Below are 18,004 nucleotides of genomic sequence, written 5' to 3' on the forward strand. Positions count from 1 at the left end.
CAATTGGCATTCTAAAATGCTATTTTTCCATTTTATGAAAACTATTATTTAGTGCCACTTTGGTGTGGTGTTCATCTTGTTTAAGAAATATTTGTCTTAATCAGCAAATTCAGGCCGGAATCCCGGAAACATCAGATTGTCAGACTTTGGCCACAAAAAACTTAGCTAAAAGCAACCTGAGCCAAGGAACCATTAATAATCCTAAATCCGTGTAGCAACAAAGAGAGTGTCACTCAGCCCAGTGTATATTATACCTACGTAATGTACCTATCCTTGAAATGAGTCATGTCACAAACGATTTCCGTAAAATGCTCTACAATCTCATGCTCAGCCGATCGTGATGTTGTTAATCTACGAGTAATGTAACAGTGGAATAGAATCTAGCTAATAATTTCATCCATTAATGCATGAGTCTAGGCGATCATGAACATTGTATTTTTATTAAGGCAAATACTTTAGTTGGTTTATAAACACTTGAAGTTTATTTGTTTAGCCGTTTGTCTTCCTTCGTGAAATTAAGAAAAGCAAATCGTATTTCATTGCTTTGAAACTACCTAATAGGTAGTTTTATAGGTAGTTATATTATATCTACCTTTGTTATTTTCTAAGTACGATACGAATGTCACGTACTAGAGTACATTATAATTTGCAGTAAGCGAAATTTCACATTATTCGTTTTGAACTGCTGGCCAAATTATAATGGGGCTACTTCATTTAATCAAATATAAAAGTTGAGTTATTCAAAAATTTCTTCTTCTGTTTAGGCAAATTCTTAGTCAAGTAGTAAAATAGAATTAGTAGAATTATTCTTAGTCAACCCGAACATTGTCCGTCCACAATCCATCGAGTTTATGATGTAAAATAAAATTAGATTTTCATTTCTCACACTCGTAAAATTGACGTTTAGTCGCGTGTAAGCGACATAAAATTGCTTATTATGCTCTAGAGCATAAAGTAAAATCATATACTACGACCCTTATAAACTTAGCAATAAAGTTTAAAATCTGCCATACAAACTGTCAGCCCTGCCGGCGCGCCCCGCGCCCCCGACCGGCCCGAGTACGAATTCCTTTAGTTATTCTCGAAAAAATACGGTAAAACAACCTAAAATATTGAAAATTTTGTAAGTTTTCATCGCAATCGAAGTAGCAGAGTGTATAACTCAAACATAAATGTCCATTTATATCCTCGACTCTGCTATATTATAGACTATATACATTGCCTCGGATAAAAATGAATCGCTTTATGCCCTTGTTGTACAATCTACTATTTCAATTTCAACGTTAGGTAGACTCTGCTCTGGGTATCAGTTTGCAAAGCATTGCACTGCAAAAGCGAAAGCGACATAAGTCATTTATATTCTTACAGAATTAATTTATTATTAAATCTGTTACATGTTGCGGAAGGCGTGTTGCGCTTATGATTTACATATATGTTTGCATCCGTGTACTTCATATTTCTCTCGTCGCGTATTTTATTGTCAATGACTGTTATTTAACACCTATCGAGCGTATTGCCTCTGACAATGTTAGGTTGAACTCCGGATATTAAGAGTTGCTAAGGATGTCTGGGTCATGTTATATATTACGAGTTCACAGAATAATAGGTTCTGTGGTGTGAAATAGGTGTCAGCGCTCTCACGGAAGAACGCACTGTGCACGTTTTTGTACTTGCGGAGCCATTCGCAGTCGGAGGAAATAGCTTGACAGTCGGCATGATGTGTCGTAGTGTCATGGCATCATTGTAAAAGCCCTTTTAAAGCATTTATTTACTACATTATTGATCGACTCATATTACTCAGGTGAAACTTGAACTCGTGACTCTGGAACTCCAGCCCATCGCTCTGCAAGCCGAGCAACTCAGAATTCACTCGATGATAGCGAATATTTTCACGCGCCATCTACCGCAAGAGCATTACATTTTGGAAATTCACCAGTGACGATACGCCACAGTATTAAATGATTATTTTTGTATTGAGCAGAAACATCTGCAAACGATATCCCAAAGCTTAGAAATAAATAAAAAGAACTCATTATTACTAGTAAATACATAGAATGTTCGGCAGTGGGTAGGGTTACTTTCTAAATGTTTCCTTACCAATAACATTGTCAAAAACTGCATTTCCGTTTTAACATATCAAAACCTACACAAAGCTGTGTTATATTAATCAACATAATACCTCATCAATCAGTCAAAGATAAAAGCGGCTTTTAAGACATGCTTCTATTTTCAATCCGACGCTAAACTCATATGTGATCTCATAATCTATACAAGTGAGTGCACTCTCTGTGTATCTATTCCAATTGCTTACTGAGCGGAGATGAATCGAATACTCGGACAGGTCTGGGTAATGTTGACCTATAGATCTTAATCGATGTTAACTGGTTTACCTATCTAATCGTTTGACTCCTGTGCTCGGTTAACGATTGTAATACCCCTCCTCTCATAACTACGAACGAACGGTTGCCTCACTGGAGCCAATGATTTGACAAATGAGATCGTTTGCTTATGGTTTTGAGGTTATGTAATGAGGAAGTACGTAAGATGCGTTCAGTGGTGCTTGAGGGTTGCGCACGCACTCGTAGCTGTGTACAATAGTCAACAGGGCCTGTTTCTGTAATCGTAAGTTTCCTTTGATATACATTTTAATATATGAAATTCTTCTTCTTACCCGACTGATCGCTACAGGTCATTGGAGAACTAATAACGAGTTTTTACGAAAGTGGTAGTCCTCACCTTTCAGCCCAGTGGGAAAAAAATATTATAAAGGCCTTATTGGGACCAGTCCGGTTACCTCACGATATTATTCTTCACCAAAAGGCGACTGGTATATATCAAATGATATATCGAACATAGATTCCGAGTGGTACGAGCCGGGGTTTGAATACGCGACTTCCGAATTGAAAGTCGCACGCTTTTACAGCTAGGCTACCAAGTACCAACACATCAAATTGTAATTTATGAAAGAATTATAACATTTAATAGTTATTACTGGGATAATTAAGTCATATCTAATGTTAACCTGCCCTTCAAATGCATTTACAAAATTTATATCATTTTCCTTATAACAAATTTATCATACAAACGTTTGAAAACAACCAAATAATTACATTATTACCCGTAAAGTTAATAGCTATAATGTTCCTACGGCTATTATGTTATAAAGATTTAAAATAACAAACTTATCTTTATAGCTTGCACGCTAGTTTGCATGCACATTAATGGTTTTAGTATTTACGAGTATATTTACATAATAAAATAGGAAATTTTAAAGCTTATTATTAGGTACTTCCTGAGACTTTAGTTTACAACACTTTTATTCTTCATTATTATTATTTTTCCTATCTTAAAGTAGAATCCTTAAGAAATACTACCAAAATATTAATTAGTATTATCAGTATAAACCGTTTGCCTATAATACAACTGAGAAAATGCCAAGACGAGGAGGGCTCCGACGACTATTTAACCCTTATAGCCTGGCAAAAGAAGGGTATGTGCCTACCCGATTTACAAAACCATACAATTCAAATATGCTGTATTGAACAATAATAGTATATTACGATACCAAGTGCGAAAAATAGGAAATTCGAAACGAGTGGCGATAAATTAAAACACGACCGAAGCGAGTGTTTTAAATCGACACGAGTTGCGAATTACCTATTCGCACATGTATCGTACCTACAACGTTTTACAGTACATATGGCCCTTTAAATGTTCGACACAGTAACGTAATATGCTAATTTTCGCACTAGTGCGGTAAAGTAGCACCATATGTACTGTAGTAGTACATTACAAGTGCGAAAAATAGGAAATTAGAAACGAGTGACGATAAATTAAAACACGACCAAAGGGAGTGTTTTAAATCGACACGAGTTGTGAATTACCTATTCGCACATGTATCGTACAACGTTTTATAGTACGAGTACATATGGCCCTTTAAATGTTCGAGTAACGTAATATGCTAATTTTCGCACTAGTGCGGTAAAGTAGCACCATATGTACTGTAAAGGTTATTTGAACACCAATGTGGTATAATACCAATGTGGGGTTACTTTGCATTGTAGGTTAACTTTGACACTTGGTTCAAAATTCTTTTCATTGTCTTGTTTCTGGCCGTTCTGTCACACTTGTGTTTTTGTCTTTAATCAAGTAAAGAAAAAAAGTCTAGTACTATTGCATCTCTATCTCGCTGTAAATTAAAATTAGGGGACAAAAAACTTGACAACGAAAATAACTTTGACCGTTAGCTCTTACGAAATCATTAAGACTTTTTTTTGCGGGTCTTAATAGTTCCCCAAATCTTATACCAAACCAAACTAAAAAAACAGACCGTTCTAATCAGGTTTTAAGTAGGTACCAACATCAAAAAAAGTAATCGCTATCAGTCTATCTATCGCTCGAATATCCAAGATTGATATAGATAAAACAATTTCGATTTTCTCGGTAGGCTGTCAATTTTCATCACCCATAAGTAGGTCAAAAACCACGCCTTCATTAAATTCCTACGAAACGTCACAAAAGTGCAGAGATCGTCGATCTGATACATATTATTTCATAGTCACGTTCTACTGCGTGCGAGGTAATCGGACGGTATGCCGCGAATTCACCGCGGTGCACAGATTGCAAAACAGTGCGGCCGAAGTGAAAATGATGCTACGTACAAGTGCAGCCGATGACACAATAACTGCGTTTAGGTACAGTCTAGTCGGTGAACTACTAGGCGATTTAAATATCTATTATAATTTAAAAAAAAAATATATTTTTTCATTGAAAAGAAATGGAGGAAAGTTAAACTTTATATTTTCAAAATTTTTGCACTAAGTACGGTACGAACTCTTATACGAAGTTATCCAATGTTTAATAGGCAATCGGTAACTGATATTAGAAGTTGACGCGATGACGCGTGACTTGTATTGTCATGTTATTAAAGGTTACATTTGACAAATCTGCGCGTCATCGTGGATGACACCAACTATATTTAATAGGGATTATTATTTGCTTTCTACTGCCGTGTAAACAAGATTTTAGTTTCATGGACCTATATTGTGTGTCTAAACTTAACATATAAAAATTAAGAAGAGCTTTTGTTCTGTTTCTGCCGGGTCTACTGTGGCCGATAGAACCTTGAAAGGCCCTCTCTAATTCCAAAGATGACTGGTTGATAACCAATTCGAGCATCAGTAGGTATTGTTCGACCATAAATAACTGCAATCATGATCATTTACGGTCATTGTTATTAATAATCTATCAATATATCGATAAACTTAACAATAACGAGGGGTTATTGAATAAATATACGGACTAAAAAGCTTTACTGACAGCTTTAAAGTTAAGTAATTTTCTAAGGCCTTTAACTTACTTGACTATAAATTGTTTAGAAATATTGATTGTTAGGTACATTTGTATTGAAAAACTGGGTATTTCTTTAACAATAACGATTTTTTTTTAAACTACGAGTGTCTTAATTTTACCAAATTATCTCTAGTTCAGCTCATTTAACTCTCAGCGCGTTCTCTCGCCTCGCAAGCAAGTATTTAATTTACGTTGCATTTCTCATTGATGCTACGGGTGACCAGAGGGCTGGTTCTTTCCTTGTCCAGCGAATTGGCATCGCCATACGGCGCGGTAATGCCACTAGCCTTCTGGGCACCCTACCATCGGGCGACGAGCTAGTCCCCATTTTTTATTTGTAAATATAATTATGTATATAGATAATTATGTTTCTTTACTTTAGTTATATTCTTTTTTATTTTAGAAGTGCATAACTCGTCTTTTAAATTCTATGCAGATGTGGGCGACCATCGAAACCTATCATTTCCTTGTATGGGTTCATAACTTGACCCAGTAAACAAAATGGGCTTGTTTATTAAAAGGAGCCTAAGTAGGTAATTAAAAATAGATGTACCTATTTCATATTAAAAGTGTTTTTATTTAAGTCGTTCAGCTTTATTACAGCACAAAAGTAATGGGCTTAAATGCCTTGAGGCTTTCCCGACCAATCAAGTTCATATTTATATTATTTATAAATGCTTCAATTAAACCTGCTATTTTGTAACCTGAGCCCTTTGATTATTTAGACCATCCTCATAAAAATAATCATAAAATTTGATTTCATATACTGACGCAATGAAACACAACTAAAATCGTTACAAGATCAAAAACTCTTGTCTTAAAAATGTTATGTCATATGAGCCATCAAACAATATAATACGGTAAGTACCAACCCACTAATGCATTAATCCATTACTCTTTATGATGTGCATTATTTGTTTTAAAGGCTTTTTCGCAATGAATGTAACATCAAAAGAACTTTCGTTTCATGGCAAAGAAGCTCAATCTTAATGTATATTTCATCACAATAACTAATCGTCTTTTTTTAGGTTCACTTTTCGCGATAAGTAAAAGACATTACGTAAGTCATTAGCTTGTGTCATTGTACGTAACTGAGTAAGATATTACGGTAATTATTGCCATATTACGTTGTTTACAAATGTTTGCTAATTGTAAATGTTTGTAGATTTTTTTAATCTACACACGTTTACAATTAAAAGCAAAGTAACTACTTTTAACTAGGAAACAATGAACCGTATCAGTTTTAATACTTACTTATATTGTCTTATTACTTTTTAAATTGTAATGTGATTGTGTTGGGCCTATGTTGCCTTTAAATAAACGAATTTATTGTTTATTATAATATTAGATCTAAATGCAATATCTACAATTGTAACAAAACGTATATGTGCTCGCGAATGCCTATTAATATTTAATACAGGCACAATAACAAGTTCAAATTACGTAAAATAATACTGTTATCTCAATGTAAATAAAATGAAAGAACCCGTCTGACTTGCTAATGCGAGTACTTATTAAGTAGTAAGTAGATACTAAGTGGTTGTTACCGATAACCGCTCGATTGATTTGATGTGATGGATCCAAGATTTATTAGAAAACCTGTTATAGAAGAAAGTCCAAAACTTTGCTTTAGGCAACGTAAAAAATAAAAATGTAGATATAATACAAGGAAGAAAAACCCATTGCTTCTGAGTAAAGCAATTTTTTTAATACTACGTCGGTGGCAAACAAGCATACGGCCCGCCTGGTGGTAAGCGGTCTTCGTAGCCTGTAGACGCCTGCAACTCCAGAGGTGTTACATGCGCGTTGCTGAGCCTAACACTTCGCAACCTTGTTGAGCACTGGCAATCTTACTCACCGGCAGGAACGCAACATTATGAGTAGGGTTTTTGGCTGCGGTTTTCTGTAAGGTTAGGCTCTGCTCTACTGGGGAAGTACCTCCACACACTACACAAAACGAGATGACATTCAAAATGCATATACCTCTCTTTTTGGACGTAGTTTAAGGCCATACCCGGGTCCAAAAAAAGACAAGTTCACATATATTTCCATTTTCTTTTTTTTTTTAATCTGAAACCATGAAAACTATTATGTCAACACTACTGCTGTGCCTTCGGAAAGTTTCCAAAATTGCGAAATTTGTACATTTCAAAAACTACACATATTTTTGTATTGTCCCTTTCCAAAATGAATGTTTCCTTTGTGGTCTAATATACGTTACATATCTACCCTCATCTGTTACTTATTTGTTATAAGAAATAAATGATACATAATATTCACATTGACACATTGCAAATAGATTGCCTAGTGCATAAGGATTTTTTTTTTTACTTTGTTTTTGTCAATTAATCGTATGAACGCTTATTTTATATATAATGTAATGGTTTTGTAATAGATCGCCTTATTATAAAGTTGATCCAGTCCATAGTTGCCTAGATTTTAGATAAAAATCGGTTAATCCGATCTATTATATACGATTAACAGAACAAGAAGGAAAAAAACTGTCCGTAAGGCAACCTAATTGCAATGTGTCAATGTGAATATTATCTATCATTTATTTCTTATGATAAATATATAACAGATTGAGAATAAACAGATTTGAGTAGATATCCTAAAAATCGGAGAAAATTTCCAATTCTTTAGAAACGTTCCTAAACTTGCACATTTGTGGTCAACACTTATGACAATGAACCAACAGAAACATACGGAATGAGATACGATAACGATAAGTTCTGGTTTAGATAAGTTCTCATTTAGATATCGTTTGTATGTCGTATACTTGACAGAAGTAGCTCGATTCGGGCAACCAATGTCACTTTGACGTTAGAAACATCGTAGATCATGGGATCACAGCGTAATCGAAATAAACGTCAATTTTGACATGTCGTATAGTTATCGATCTTTTAAAGATCTTAAACGTGTCTTAATCATTCTCCGAATCGGAAAGAATAAAAGTACGATGTAGTATCGAATGTATCGAGATCAGATCAGAGCCCTCGATCAGGAAGAAATGCGTGTGATTTTATCGCACTGATTAACTGTTCATATTTACACACAAATGGTAATTTATAACATGACTTCAACAATGCGTTCCGGGTTAGACATTATTTAGGGACGACATTGAACGTCAGTCCAGCTCATTCAGAGCTTTGTTTGTTATGTTTTTTATTACAGTCTGTGTTCACTTAAACTGGTTCTCAAGTAATTGTGAATGCACAAACCTTTTACGTGGATGTAGTGACGTGGGATTTGTGCTGCCTTCTAACAAATTGCTGTCGTTAACGTCAAAGGACGTATGCGGAAATGTAGAAAATGCGGACGTCATTAGAAAACAATCAAAAGTCTAGATGAATCAATGCCAATGGCACCATTAATTAAGACAAGTGCGAATTGGACTCACCCACCGAGGGTTCCGTGCAAATTTAAATTATTATTTTTATTTTATCTTTATTTATTTTTTTACAAATTTATAGGTTTGAGATTTTCCCCTGTACTTGTCGTATGAGTATAAGACGATGTTAAGAGGAATTCCTAGTTGCGATTTTTCCATACAAACGCTCTCGACTGATTCCTCCCTGGATTTTTAACCTAGAGCAGTGATTTTTTCAAATAAGATCAATATCATCAATATCTGTGCCGCTATGTTTTGCTTTTTTGGATTATTTTATTTTGAAGAAAGATACAGCGCCTCGAAAATCGCAAAAACGGCTCAATTGAATTGGCTGTAAAAAAAGGCACAGTATACAAATATGACAAAAAATATCCAAAAAATCAAAACATAGCGGCATAGATTATTTCTTCCTCTTGCAATTTCCAAAATTTCATAATGATTAGTTGCGTTTTGGAGGAGGAAACAGTCGAGAGCGAAACCTCGATTTTTGAGTTTTTTGCGAGTGAATTTCGGTCCGAGCTGCAGTTGTCCTTATCGCACGAATTGGAGGCGGAGACAGTTTCTAAATATACGTACACAGAAGGAATAGTGATGGGCATAACCTCCTTATTAGGGATTGCAGAACCGGTACTGTTTTAAAGAACCGGGATTTCCCGGTACTTTCGGAACTGGTCTAATTATTTCATTATTTTAAATAAAACGACAGCATTTTGCGATTTGACCACCTTTCGTATTATAATTTAATAATCACATTTTCTTTTATTACGTAGTAGACAATTTTTTTTAGAAATATAATATTTTACATTGCTCACACTTGTGCGTCACAAGTAAAAGATAACTACTTTGATGTTTGCCACTAGATAGCAAATTTAATGAAATTACATTGACGAGGGGATTTATATATAAGTATCGCAGTCGTATTGTATAATCCGCCGTATTACATTGCGGCTAGCCGATATCAAAATAAGGGCCATTTTGAAATGCGGCGGTTCAACGATTAAGGTATGTTGGGTAAATACCGGATGCGGGTGAATAACGTAGGACATTCATTTCCCCCTAATTTGGCTTTATTTTTTAATGTTGGCAACATTGTCGTGACGTCTATATCAATGTAACGTTGCCAACCAGAGTAAATATTCTTTATTACTCTAGTATGAAACCATGCCTGAGTAGAAACAAGACATAACGACAAGATACTTCTGAAAATATACAACATAGTACTAAAGAGTAAGAGATGAAGTGATTCCTGGATTTATATTCTGATCTAGATTCTAATAGCATCTATATTCTATTCTGATTGTTTGGCGGAGATTCTTTCTCCGCCGCGGGCCTCCACAACTCCCCTTATAGCCCGACCCTGTCCACTCACAACCATTTGACTTATTCTTGGCTGCTTCTATTCTAATTCTCGTTCTTAGTAATCCCTTCATCTCTCTCATCTAAATAATGATGAAACTATATTTCTAACACTCACCGATTTACACCCGCAGGTCTTTCTTTTATTCTGTCCAACTGATTCCCCCTACGAACATTGTTCCATCGGGGAAAAGTCTCTTCTACCTCCAACTGACAAAGATACGTTCAAACCTTTTTTATGTTCTGTCAGTGTTACCAGTATAAACAATTAAATCTGTTTAAGGCACAGACTTACCTGCTATTTTGTTGAGGCTCGCGTTCGTCGCGACACTCCCCAACGGCCGTGAGTTTCTATAGCAGGGCTATCAGCTGGCTCGTCCATTGGGCAATCTTTTCTCTCGCCCGGACCGCCGCTGCTCTTCTACTTCTTCCTTCATTGACATCTGACACAGTTTCTACTCTCTCTACGTCTTCATCACCTTCAGACACCACTTTACCCTGCTCACCAATACCATTTTCCTGGATCAGTTCTTCGGGAGTGAGTATTTTGCCTAAACCATTGGTCTCAAATCTAACATCATCCTCCACTGCAGTTTCTAGTGTCATCTGTTCTGTTGATTCCCTTTCAGGATATCTGGATTCTATTTCAGATATCTCTGTGCTTCCCTGTAGTGAAGATTCCTCTGCCTCCAGTACATCTGGATTTACTTGAATTCTTTCTTCTGTTCCTGAATCTTCTAGTCTAGCCTCTTCCACCTCTAATGGATATAAGTGACCTATTGATCTTATAAATTCCTTTCCTTCAACATTGACCTTTGCAACTCTGCATTCTCCATCGGCTCCTCGTTCCAAACTGATGATTTTTCCTACCTTCCAGTTCTCCCTGTTTTTCGAGTCTCCCTTAATTTGGACTATATCACCAATATGAGGGCTACGATTAGTTTTGACTCGGGGTTCCTTGTGTGAGTGTTGGTACCTTTCACGTAGACTGCAAAGGTATTGTCCCAGAAACATTCTTTTAAATTCTTCTAGCATAATTCTTCCCTTCTTCCATCCCTCTACTAGATTTTCTTTTGTGACTGAACCACCTGGATAGGAATTTTGTATAGAAGGCTCAATCGCTATACATTTCCCATAGGTTAGAAAGTCTGTCGGCCTCAAAAGATATTCTATGTCAGACCCAACACAAGTAAGTGGACGTGAATTCGTCACAGCTTCTATTTCTTTAATGACTGTACTTAGCTGTGAGTCATTTAGAACTCTCTTTGCTAAGGTTCTCTTCATACAATTCTTTACAATGCCGACCAGCCTTTCATAAAATCCTCCATGCCATGGACTGAGCTGAGGGATAAACTTCCACCTTATTTTATTGTCCATGAAGTATGTGTTCGCCAATAATTCTGCAGTTAATTTAAACTGTAATGCATTGTCTGAGACAATGAGTTCTGGTCTTCCTCGTGTAGATATGAATCTTCTCATTGCAAGTAAACATTCTTCCGCAGTTAAATCCTTAACTACTTCCATGTGAATTGCGCGTACAGCCAGGCAAGTATACAGACAAATCCATCTTTTTATCATCTGTCCATTCTCCATAACAAGGATTGGCCCAAAATAGTCCATTCCAGTATATGTGAAAGGAGCACTATAATTAGCACGTTCTACTGGTAGTGCTGGTGTGGAGGGAAGTTTGTAGGGACCACCTCCATGTTTAATACACTGCTGGCATTTTCTTATGATTCGCTGAACCTTCGCTCTTCCTTGAGGAATCCAGTATTTCTGGCGAATAATGCTCAGTGTATGTGGGGCTCCCACATGGTAGTATCTCTGATGAGTCTCCAGAATCAGTCTGTCTGTGAATTCCGAGTTCTTAGGTATCAGTATCGGATATTTGGTGTCATATGAACACATTGTGTTCATAAGCCGACCTTTACATCTTAATAATCCATCCATATCCACAAATAGTCCTAAATTCCTGAATAAGCTTGTTTTCTTGCCTGCTGCCTCTTGGGGGAAGTGTAATTTTTGTAAATTCTTTATTTCAGCACAGTTAATATCAGCTCCAATGGCCGAAACCTGCATCTGACCATTGTCTTCTATATTATCTATATCTATTGTCATTCCTTCTGTAATTTCCTGTTCTATGGTTCCTCTGACTGACTCTTCTGCTTGAGATGACGTGGTATCTATTATAGAGTCAGTTCCTGCAAAAAGAGCTGACTGGCCATGTTCTTGCAACTTTGGCCAGCCCTCCTCACTTAGCGAAAGAAATTGAGGTCCATTGAACCACAATTCCTTCTTAGTGTGCCAAAGTTCCGGTCGTGTTGCTAGATCGGCAGGGTTCAATTCAGTATTGACATATCTGGGTTCTATATCTTTGTTTTGTTTAATTTCATTTATTCTTCTGCAAACAAATGGAGGCAATAACTTGTCTGATTTCATCCAGTATAAAACTATTTCACTGTCAGACCAGAGGCATAGTCGCTTCAATTCTATTCTAAGGGTGTTCTTTACATAAGTTAAGAGTCGCTTCCCAATGACGAATCCAAGTAATTCTAATTTCGGTATTTTGAGGTCTTCCGTGTGGTTTATCGGGGTAACTCGGGATTTAGCCATTATGAGCATTACTTTAGTGCTCACTTCTTTCTTATTCACTATCCTCAGATATACTACAGCTGAGTAAGCTCTTTTAGATGCGTCAGTGAAGCAATGAAGTTCACACTCTGTGTCTTCATTTGGCGACAGGCCAACATGTCTGGGTATTTCTATTTCAGCAGCAGTCTGTAGAGCACTTACTGCCTTCTGCCATTCTTCCTCTAAGTCCTCTGGCAATTGAGAATCCCATTTTTCTTTCCTTTTCCATAGTTCTTGAAGAAGGAGTTTTGCAGGCAAAATTAAGGGTGCCGCGAAACCGCAAGGATCATATAATGAAGCAAGAGTTCGCAATATCCCTCGTTTTGTTGTACTTGTGTTGTCTTGCTTTGTGTCGGAAAGTACATCACCCAACCTTAGTTTCAGGGTATCCTTTCCTATGTGCCAGGTAAGTCCTAATACCTTTGTCGATTCAGTGTCTTTTGATCGAAACTGTTTTGGAATAGTCTTCAGCAATCGTTTGTTGTTGGATGTCCATTCTCTTATATTCATAGACAATTCTGTGAATGTCGCCCGAGTCTTGTTTACAAGCTCACGAGCTTCCTCTAACGTGTCTGTTCCAGTGACTAAGTTGTCCACGTAAGTTCTTTCTGCTATTTCTGACATAAGGTGCTGGTCACCCTTTGACAAATGATGGCGAATCGTAGCTGTCAGCAAAAATGGACTAGATATTACCCCAAATGGGACACGACAGAAGCGCAGATGAAGAAGGTTCTTCTCAGTCACTCCTTGTTTGGGGTCCTTCAGCCATAAAAACCTGGTCACATCTCTATCCTCCTGTTGTAGTCCTACTTGAAGAAACGCCTTTTCTACATCCGCTGTAATTCCAATCTTGTTGACTCTGAATCTCAATAGGAGTGCGGTCAAGTCTTCGAGCATCGAAGGTCCTCTATACATGCATTCATTGAGGCTTTTACTATTCTTGAGTTTAGCCGAACCATCATACACCACACGCCCCTTCTTCCCCTTCGGAAGAATAATATGATGGGCAAGATAGTGAACAGGATGTGTCTTAGAGTCAATTTCCGATGGATCTATTACTTCTATAACCCCTGCGGTTAGTTGTTCTTTCAGAATGCTATCATACTCTTCCATGGCATCATGTTCTAATCTTTTGATTAAGCTTGACAGTCTCCCATAAGCTAGACCATAGTTAGTGGGTAAGTCAGGGGGATACGTTATCCAGGGCCACTTCACCTGATATCTCTTATCCTCATATTTGACTGTTTCATTAAAGTGTTTGATGGCCTCTTCCTCTCTAGTTATCTTAGGAGAGTCTACAATCCCAATACTTTCTAAGGCCCATAGAAATCTGATATCCGGTTCCCGGAGAGGCAAGTCTGGTGTTACAAAATAGGGTATTACGGATTCCTGGCATTGGCAGTACATAATGACAGATAGTGTATTATTTTTCTCTTCTTGTAGGACCTTGCCGGCAATCATCCAGCCAAAATCTGTGTTAATTAAATATAAGTGATCCTTCAGCAATAGCATTTCTTTTCTGTGAAATGAATAATAATAATCACCACCCATCAAAAGTTGTGGTTCTTCACTAGCAGACCCATCATCAGCTACAACATCTACTCCATCAATTCCATCCATACTCATGGGAGGACCAAGATAATTAGTTATACGGCGCACAATGTTTACCCGAATATCCCTTCTGATACCTCTTCTTGTTATAATTTGGATGTCAACTGATGGGCTGGAAATGTTAACTGGGTCATCAGCACCGAAAACAAATACCATCAGTTCATCTTCCTGATCCGCTACTAAGTCAAGTTCTTTTGCAAGCTTCCTGGTAATATAGCTGCGACCACTGCCATTGTCAAGAATCAGCCTTCGTGTCTTAGTTCTGTTTGAGTTCTTCGGCCCCACCTCCACTATTGCCGTCTGTAGGTAAGAACAATAATAATGTTTAATATTGATATCATTATGTTTAGATAATGACATAGATGCCATAGATAACTCAATATTATTATGACCTGGCTTTTGTGGACATAAAGCTTGATTATGACTTCCTTTGCAGAAGAAGCACGGCTTCCTATTGTGGCATGTTGTTGTTCTATGTCCTTCCTTGAAGCAAATGTAACATCTTTTGCCTAGTTTCTTTTTCCTATCGTTGATATCCTGAACCACTGTGCAGGATGCATTGTAGTGCGCGCCTTGGCAAAAAATGCAAGCCATCTTAGGTTTCTTATTTTTTGACATCTTCTCAGTATTCTCCGGTAGTTTTCTTTTAAGAAACCCCCTTTTATGGGTTATCCTCTTGTTTTCCTGCTTCCCTTTCTTCTGGTGGGTAGTTATATGTAAAGCTGCTGTAGAAATGTTGTCACTACTACTTGGGACAGGGCTTTCTTTAGCACTTTCCATTGCAGTTATAATTTTTTGTAGTCCGCTTCGTATATTATCTATATTATCCGTTAGCGTTAGCAAGTGTAACTCATATACCACCTTCTCAGGGAATTTGGATAGTATGGTAGACCTTAAATGATTTCCATTTATGGTTTCTCCTAAACTTTGAAGGACTCTCAAATGTCTCTCTATCATATTCAAATTTGCTCTGCAGTCCGTGGCATGGTGCGTTGCCCTTTGAACATTATTGATGGCATCATAGTGGGCATCAATAACCTTTTGCTGGTTCCCAAACCTTTCTTTTAATATTTCTAATGTTACATTATAATTTAATTCAGTTATACCAAGGCCTTCCACTGCCTGAAGAGCCTCTGCTTCTAGGCAGCCGACAAGGTATGCCATCTTCTCGGCATCAGGCAATGACTTGTCGTGTACATTACTCTTAAAACGATCCCAAAACTCTGCCCATCGCAGTGTTTCTCCTTTGAATTTTGGTAGGGCAAGTTTTGGCAACTTCGCAGTGGTAAGTGTCACTGAAGGATTTTTTAACAGAGCTTTCATTTCCACCCTCCATTCTTCCGACTGAAACTGTGTCTTGGTAAAAGTTTTTAATCTTTCACTGGAAACTTGACTGCACTTTTCTATGTAAAAATGTATTTCTTGAGTGAGTTTCGAGTCGCACTCTTCGATGAGCTGAATCTGTTTAGCTAATTTCTCTTCCGTGACCGTACCCATGGCGGTGCTTTGCGCCATCAAGTTCGATAGGCGCTCATGAATAAGTTCCAAACGAACTAACATGGCGTCGTCCATTCTGAATGTACTGAAAGCAAATAATTTCTTACAATCCTACACCTATTTTATCCATTTTATTTAGTGTATACCACAAGAACATTATTTACTAGACTTTCTCTAAGCAGAATCATTACTGGGTCCTACAGACTCAATTTTTTAGAATTTAAACAAGATACTATTTGAACTACTTCGGTGTAGTACTACACAAGTAAACAACATCACACATTACGTAAATACGTTTTGCCAAATTGGCGTGGTAACTGGATTCTGGTAAGAAACTTTAAGAAAAAACTTACGTTTATATCCTTGCTTTGTTTATACACAGTAGAACTACAGCACAGTGTATCTTCTGTGGTAAAGTATACTCGTTGCACTTTCACAACAGGATTACATACAAGAAACACTAATCTAAACACACTTGCAATGGTATCCTTCGAAAATTTCGCTTACAAACAATATTAATCAGCCATTTAGCCATACCAAGTTTTTTCTTTTTTCAGATACCTTTTATTGCGATTGCGAACATTCATACTCTAACTTCAGACCAAACATTTTTATACAAAGTAACCGACTGAAGTTATTCTTAGATTAAAAGAGCGCCAAAGCTGACAAGTACGTTTCCATTTACAAATCCATATGTCATTTCGTAATTGGCATTAATAACCAATAACAAAACCCTTAATTTCTAAATAGGCCGATGACAGTTGCTTAGTACTAGTTCGGATAAATTTATGCTAACAAGAACAAACCATTACACTGCTGCCACCATAACGAGCATGAGGCGTTTTTTCGCCTACAACTCTTATCGAGGTTTTAAGCAGATTTCACACTCTCCGACATCTGTGACATGTACGCTGCTCATTTGAGTTAAGTATATTTCATCACTTCAAAATACATTATTTAGCTAGTAAATACATAAAATAAATTCACAATTAAATAAAACACATTTATTTGTATCTAGTCATTGTTTTCCTTCCGTATATTATATTAATGAGCCCGAGCTAGGATTCCTAGCATAGGGTTCTTCTGAATGACGAAATAGGAAAAAACGTTCTGTTCCTGTGAGACCAAACTAGGATTCCTAGGCTATGGACTCTGTACATCTTGCATTTCTAACGATGTGTAAACGTACATCAACTTCTCATCTGTATATAAGTTTCTAGGTCTCCACCGTTCTATGAGTTTCTTGGCCTCCACCGTTCTGTGAGTTTCTAGGTCTCCACCGTTCTGTGAGTTTCTAGGTCTCCACCGTTCTGTGAGTTTCTAGGTCTCCACCGTTCTGTGAGTTTCTAGGTCTCCACCGTTCTGTGAGTTTCTAGGTCTCCACCGTTCTGTGAGTTTCTAGGTCTCCACCGTTCTATGAGTTTCTAGGTCTCCACCGTTCTTTCTGTTACCTCTCCGTTTTACCTCGGAGCCTCCCGAGCAAAACGAAAGGTGTTTATTCTAACGAACATGCTTATGCTTCGCTTATTAATAATATGTTCGCACAACATCTCCACCAATTTGTCGTGACGTCTATATCAATGTAACGTTGCCAACCAGAGTAAATATTCTTTATTACTCTAGTATGAAACCATGCCTGAGTAGAAACAAGACATAACGACAAGATACTTCTGAAAATATACAACATAGTACTAAAGAGTAAGAGATGAAGTGATTCCTGGATTTATATTCTGATCTAGATTCTAATAGCATCTATATTCTATTCTGATTGTTTGGCGGAGATTCTTTCTCCGCCGCGGGCCTCCACAACTCCCCTTATAGCCCGACCCTGTCCACTCACAACCATTTGACTTATTCTTGGCTGCTTCTATTCTAATTCTCGTTCTTAGTAATCCCTTCATCTCTCTCATCTAAATAATGATGAAACTATATTTCTAACACTCACCGATTTACACCCGCAGGTCTTTCTTTTATTCTGTCCAACTGATTCCCCCTACGAACATTGTTCCATCGGGGAAAAGTCTCTTCTACCTCCAACTGACAAAGATACGTTCAAACCTTTTTTATGTTCTGTCAGTGTTACCAGTATAAACAATTAAATCTGTTTAAGGCACAGACTTACCTGCTATTTTGTTGAGGCTCGCGTTCGTCGCGACAAACATTGTG

General features: G+C 37.2%; 2 protein-coding genes across 3 annotated transcripts in view; one reads left to right on the forward strand and one right to left on the reverse strand.

Annotated features, from left to right (window-relative positions):
* LOC133522809 (uncharacterized) overlaps nt 1-18,004 on the forward strand; it is a 101,901-nt gene that overhangs the window by 70,986 nt on the left and 12,911 nt on the right. The gene's annotated exons all lie outside the window — the stretch shown is intronic.
* LOC133522794 (uncharacterized) lies at nt 10,055-16,380 on the reverse strand. Of its 2 annotated transcripts, none has more exons than XR_009800128.1 (2): nt 10,395-16,380; nt 10,055-10,309 (listed from the first exon to the last, which is right to left on the reverse strand). XR_009800128.1 is itself a non-coding variant. In XM_061858241.1 (2 exons), exon 2 carries the CDS (start codon nt 15,911-15,913, stop codon nt 10,451-10,453), a length of 5,463 nt encoding a protein of 1,820 aa, XP_061714225.1. In that variant the 5' UTR covers nt 15,914-15,923; nt 16,192-16,380; the 3' UTR covers nt 10,055-10,450. The 2 variants fall into 2 exon arrangements, 1 of the variants encoding a protein (XP_061714225.1); XM_061858241.1 differs by having other exon boundaries at nt 10,055-15,923; nt 16,192-16,380.

The sequence above is a fragment of the Cydia pomonella genome, chromosome 11 (assembly GCF_033807575.1).
Source record: "Cydia pomonella isolate Wapato2018A chromosome 11, ilCydPomo1, whole genome shotgun sequence".
Classification (NCBI taxonomy): Eukaryota; Metazoa; Arthropoda; class Insecta; order Lepidoptera; family Tortricidae; genus Cydia; species Cydia pomonella.

Coding starts and splice junctions, on each gene's coding strand:
- LOC133522794 (XM_061858241.1), bottom strand. CDS start 15,913: ATGGACGACGCCATGTTAGTTCGTTTGGAACTTATTCATGAGCGCCTA.